General features: G+C 50.8%; 1 protein-coding gene across 1 annotated transcript; it reads right to left on the reverse strand.

The window, feature by feature from the left end:
* Window positions 1-1,260: 1,260 nt before the first annotated feature.
* Window positions 1,261-6,014, reverse strand: LOC139418594 (uncharacterized). Its single transcript, XM_071168188.1, has one exon. It carries the CDS (start codon window positions 5,848-5,850, stop codon window positions 2,383-2,385), a length of 3,468 nt encoding a protein of 1,155 aa, XP_071024289.1. The 5' UTR covers window positions 5,851-6,014; the 3' UTR covers window positions 1,261-2,382.
* Between the last annotated feature and the right edge of the window lie 201 nt (window positions 6,015-6,215).

The following is a 6,215-nucleotide window of genomic DNA, read 5'->3' on the forward strand; positions in this document are numbered from 1 at the left end:
TCACCCTCAGCCTGGTACAGCCTGGTTCCTCTTTTAATTTTACGCCCATGAAAGAGAAGTGCTTATATTATTTAGTATCACAGAGTAATACGCCAGCTATTCTGCAGTGAATCTATTGTACCATAAATCCAATCCGATCCCGTACGTATTGTGGCCCGTTCAACCGTGACGACGTAAACATCACAGCCGAAGATCGTGGTAAAGAACAGTAAGCCCATCCACAAGTGGTGCCGCTGAAATGACAATAGCATTACACCCCTAGAGTGGATTTCACACGGAGTACTATAAACACACAGTATCTAAACCAAAACGATTTTATACAATACATATGGGTGTACACTGTACAATGCCTGTGGTAGGCTATAAACCATATTCTTGATATGACTGTGAGTTTCTGCATGCTCCTGTAGTGTGTTCTCTCACAGCTCATTAGCCAGGCTCTGCTGACATTCGTGCGTTTTTTTCATTCAGGTCAGTTGGTTTGGAGCATAGTAGAATGTTGCTCTACTGAGGACCATCCCAGTCCCAGCCCATGGTCACCATCACAATGCCTACAGTATATTTTGAGGCACCGGCCCGGGGGGTTAGTTAAATGATCGGAAGACAGGAAAACGCCTCTTTCCCATGCTGCCCTCTCTTCTTCCCTCCCCTCCTCTGTTCTAATGGTGTCAGGGCTTACGTAATGCCACTGCAGTAGAGACTGTTCTCGTGTGGAACAGTTTGTCATCACGCCATTGAGCCCTACCCTGACTGCTCATATCGTCTGTCCCACGCACACGTGCGTGAACGTGCGCGCACTATCTATCCTCACGACCCACATTGACTTCCCCTTCCCTGCTTCCTATACATCCAAAGGGATATCAATCAAGTAGGTGAACCCGCACATGAAATGAAGTTACACCATTTTTTTACATCTCTGCTTAAGATAGGGCTAGCAAATCCCTCGGTATGTAATGTGAGAGATAGACACTGTGGGTCGAGGAGTGTGTATGCAAATCCTTATGCCATCTATAGAGATAAAGCTGACACATGTATGTCCATCAGCTGACACTGTGGTGCTGTAATGAGAAACACTGCATCACACTGTACGTGTGTGAGCAAATCCTTATGCCTTCTACTCAGATAAAGCTGATGCAGACATTGGTGTTGTTATAGGAACACTGAATCGTAGTCTCACATAACTGAAAAGAGCAGGTGCGACGTGGCCGTGTAGCATCACACTCAAAGAGAGCTATAGTGTTGTTTTCAGGTGACATACAGTGTACTCACATTATTTTATTGATTAAATAAGAAACAGAACAGCATAGGTCATGTGTACACACAGATATTGTCCTCATCTGAGCATGACTATGTATAAGTGGGATTAGCAAAGGGATTGCACCCCCCCCCCGAAGCTGATGCTCTCGGGATCCACTCAAACTTGACAGGGTCTGTTATACAGGCTTACCCACTGTTCCAACCTTCCACAGGGGCCACCCTATCCATAATGAACTCCATCCAGAGCACAAGTCTTTCCCAAAGTTCACAGTGTGATTGACAGTGTTACTTATGAGCAGGCAGGCAGGTATGATTCCACACAGTGTCAAACAAATGAATGGAGGAAAGTAGAGGAAAGGAGTCCTCTGGCTCATGTTGGCATGCATTCTGCTACATACATCCAGGGATGTTATAGGATGTTGGTGTGGGTTGTTGCATTTTCTTCAGAGGTCTGGACCCTCTCTTGGCATGACGAAGGAAAAAAAAGGACTACAGTATCACTTATCAAAAGGAATTGCAGGAAAATAAGACAGGATTTTTAGACAGTTCTACAAAAAAGAGGGAGTAACAAAAGATAAAAAGTATTGTAGAAAAAGTTGATTTTTTTCACTCTGATAGTCTGTAGGGAAAAAAAAGCACCTTAGAAAGATACTCTTCCATATGCGGTTGTCTCTGACCTTGGTATGCTACCATACCCGTGCATCCTTTAACAAGACATCCCAGAATACCCTTTGTTACGACCGTCCTCCTCAATCACCGTTCTACTCCAGGTTTAGACCTGCACCTTGGTTGAATGCATCTGTCATGTTGGCACAATACAAGGGAGTCACAGTCCTTCCTTTGGTTCCCAGGGGAGATGTGTTGTTGCGCTTGTGTGTTGTTGTGCTTGAGCCTCAGCCTCGATGTCTGTGTTGCTCTGGAGCTGATGGTGGTGTGCTACAGCAGAAAGACGAAAACAATGTGGGATAGAGTGCCATTTGAGAGAATCATGAAGATATTTGTCTCTCCTTGTAAATATACAGTACAAAAAAAGGATGCAAAGGGTGTCCATGTGATCATATTAAAAGAGTGATTTTGGAGGAAACCAGCCATTTCGGTGTTTGTGATTGAAGCAGTCTCTTATCTTTATTTTTTATTTTGAGCGCTTGCAGCTGTGGTGGCTGTGGGTTTATTGCCGGTCCTGCGGACAGGAACCTTGGACAAAGGTATCTTGGAGCGTGGGGGCTCCTTAGCTCCTTGGGGGACAGTGGTGTTGGACTGGACTCCCAGCTTGACAGGGATCTTGGAGTCACGCGGTGTACTGCTGTAGACTGTAGGTTGGCGGAGCTGACGACTCTCCTCTGGGCTATGTTTTACATGACTGGCCTCAACTTCAGCTTCAGCAGAGGAGTTACTAATTGTGTCTTTGCTGACTCCGTGGCGTATGCTGGGGCATGGACTCCCCTCTTCCTGCCCTGGAGTAGGTGGGTCCCAGCTCCCCTCGTCGTCAGTGGACTGGGACTCACGGAGTGGCAGCTTGCCTGCCCTGCCTCCACCGCAGACAGGGATCTTACTGAGCCCCGCTGCCTTCACTGGGGGTGTCTTCTTCTCTGTGGGGGGGCCCTGGGGGTCCATGTGTGTCTCATTCTGTGAAGCGAGGCCTTTCTCTTCTCTCTTGGGTGAATTGCTCCAGGCACCCCGCACATCCATGCCGTTTGGACTCGTCGTGTCCTCTCCTGTATCTAGAGAGGCCTTGCGCTCACCACCCTTCACCTGACCAGAGGCAAGGGGTGTACACTGCACAGGGGCAAGGAAGATAACAGGAGAGGGCATAGAAGGGAATGAGGCAGGGGTAGAGGGAGTCTTAGACATAGGGACTGTAGTTGGGGTAGGGACAGGGGTAGGAAACGGGGGAGTCTTAGACATAGGGACTGTAGTTGGGGTAGGGACAGGGGTAGGAAACGGGGGAGTCTTAGACATTGGGACTGGAGTTGGAGTAGGGACAGGGGTAGGAAACGGGGGAGTCTTAGACATAGGGACTGGAGTTGGAGTAGGGACAGGGGTAGGAAACGGGGGAGTCTTAGACATAGGGACTGGAGTTGGAGTAGGGACAGGGTTAGGAAACGGGTGAGTCTTAGACATAGGGACTGGAGTTGGGGTAGGGACAGGGGTAGGAAACGGGGGAGTCTTAGACATGGGGACTGGAGTTGGAGTAGGGACAGGGGTAGGAAACGGGGGAGTCTTAGACATTGGGCCTGATTTTGGAGTAGGGGCAGAGGGAGCCTTTGAGTCAGCTAGAATTGGAGACAAGGTTTGGACAGGAGCAGGGCTAGTGACTGAGGCTGGCACTGGAACTGGGATATAGGGGATTTTAAATGCTGAGCTCGGGACAGCCGTAGGATAAAAGGATGTTAGGGAGGGAGGTGCGGTAGTGGAATCCAGACATGGGACTGAGATCATTTTGGGGGGTGGGGCAGAGGTGAAAGTGGCTGGTGAAAGAGTGGCAGGGTTGGTTACAGAAGCTGGTTTGGCCACTGGGGCTGGGACAGGAGGTGGGGTAACTACTGGGGAAGGTTTGGATACAGGGGCAGCAGGTGGGGTAACTACTGGGAAAGGTTTGGATACAGGGGCAGGAGGTAGGGTAACTACTGAGGAAGGTTTGGATACAGGGGCAGCAGGTGGGGTAACTACTGGGGATGTTTTGGATACAGGGGCAGGAGGTGGGGTAACTACTGGGGAAGGTTTGGATACAGGGGCAGCATGTGGGGTAACTACTGGGGAAGGTTTGGATACAGGGGCAGCAGGTGGGGTAACTACTGGGGAAGGTTTGGATACAGGGGCAGGAGGTAGGGTAACTACTAGGGAAGGTTTGGATACAGGGGCAGCAGGTGGGGTAACTATTGGGGAAGGTTTGGATACAGGGGGAGGAGGTGGGGTAACTACTGGGGAAGGTTTGGATACAGGGGCAGGAGGTAGGGTAACTACTGGGGAAGGTTTGGATACAGGGGCAGCAGGTGGGGTAACTACTGGGGAAGGTTTGGATACAGGGGCAGGAGGTGGGGTAACTACTGGGGAAGGTTTGTATACAGGGGCAGGAGGTGGGGTAACTACTGGGGAAGGTTTGGATACAGGGGCAGGGCTTGGGGTGGATTTTGTTGTTGGTGGAGGGGAGGGTTTTGTTAAAGGGGTAGGGCTTGATTTAGTGGTAGGGCTAGTTATAGTTGTGGGGATAGTTGAGAATTTGGTTGTCACAATAGGGGAAGGTTCAGGTTTGATCGACCAGCTGGTAGGTTCAGGTTTAGTTGTAGGGGTAAAGGTGGGGGTAGGTTTAGTGGTGGGGGAAGGCGAAAGGGTAGGTTTGGTTGTAGGGGTAAAGGTGGGGGTAGGTTTAGTGATGGGGGAAGAGGAAGGGGTAGGTTTGGATTTAGAAGTAAGTGTTGGGATAGGGGTTGGACTAGATTTAGTAGTAGCAGTAGGAACAGGGGTTGGTGTAGGTGAAGGGGTAGCTTTAGTAATAGCGGTAGGTTTGGAAATAGGGGTAGGTTTAGAAATAGGGGTAGGTATAGAAATAGGGGTAGGTTTAGAAATAGGGGTAGGTTTAGAAATAGGGGTAGGTTTTGCTGAAAGAGTAGTTGATGAGGATTTCTCTCCAGCCACAGCTCCCTTGGTCCCAGGTCCAGTCCCGACAGTAGGGCAGGCTTTGCCCCACTCCGCCTCCACTTCAGCAGAAATGTCTCCACATCCTGTCAACGAGTCGAAGCTTATCAGAGAGGAGATGTCTGCAAGCAGTGAGCTCAGACGGTCCACAGCAGGATCCAAGGGTGGTGGTTCAGTGGTGGGCACAGGCGGCAGTACATCCTCATTAGATTCCGTGACGCTGTCTGTAGTCACTGAGGGAGCCGTCGTCTCTGATGAGCTTGAGGCTGAGCTCTCCTTCACTGTGGGGCTCTTCGATGAAACAGGGGACTCTTGTCCAGGCTCAGGCTCTGGGACATCCTGGCTACGAGGCGCAGGTCTGGGAGTCAAAGTCATGTCTTCCTTGATGATCTCCACGCTGTTTGTACGGGACGACATGAGGAGGGGGCTCGGGGGGGTCTCGGCCTCGTCCCTGGCCTCCTTCTCTCGCTGGTTCCACGCCAGACTGTTGAAGAGACCCTTCAGGCCCTGACGCTGGCGTACCTTTGGCTGGGACTCTGTACGGAACCTCCGGTCTGGTCCTCCTCGACGGCTGCGCCGCAACTTCATCAGGAAGCTGAGGGATTTGGCAGAGGTCATAGAGGAGATGGAGGGACGGCCAGCAGAAGGGATGGAGGGATCTCCAGCATCACCCAGGGGCTCCTCCAGGGCTTCCTCCTCCTCTCTATGACTCACCTCTGGTTCCTCCTCCTTCTCGGTCTCCTTCTCCAGCTCCTGCTCCGTTGCTGCGGACTCCGTTAATCCTTCCACTGTCTTGCTCCTGGCGATAGGTGACTTGTTGTTCCCCTCGCCTTTGCCGCGCATGGAGAAGATGCTGCCTGGCTTGCGCTTCCCAAACAGCTTGAAGGCCTTTCTGATTTTTCCAGCAGGCTGTGGGTCGCACGGAGAGAGTTCGCTACTCTCTGACTGTATATCCATTTTGAATCTCTATACTCTTTTCTGCTGTACTCCGATTTTGTGCCCTATTTTTCTCACCCAGCTATTGCTAACAGAACATGTACCTTTATTCTCTCTTACAATACACCTTCTCCTTTCTGCAGACTGGCTATGCTTCAATTGCTTGCAGTATGTTTCTCGCTCCTCTCGCTCTATCCCTCCCTCTGTCTTTCTCTCCCCACCAGGTCTTTCTCCTCTATTTCTCCCTCACACGCCCCTCCCCTCACCCTCCTTTTCTCTGGCTGCTCCTGCAGGTCTCCATGGCAACTGAGGGGCTAAGCAGCTTTCGTCAGCGATGGCGCGGAGCCAGAAGCTGTCATCATCCCACCCCAGACACAGTTCTCGCC

Source organism: Oncorhynchus clarkii, chromosome 10 (assembly GCF_045791955.1).
Source record: "Oncorhynchus clarkii lewisi isolate Uvic-CL-2024 chromosome 10, UVic_Ocla_1.0, whole genome shotgun sequence".
Classification (NCBI taxonomy): Eukaryota; Metazoa; Chordata; class Actinopteri; order Salmoniformes; family Salmonidae; genus Oncorhynchus; species Oncorhynchus clarkii.

What these genes read in the sequence shown, in the direction of transcription:
- LOC139418594 (XM_071168188.1), bottom strand. Translation starts at nt 5,850, where the DNA reads ATGGATATACAGTCAGAGAGTAGCGAACTCTCTCCGTGCGACCCACAG.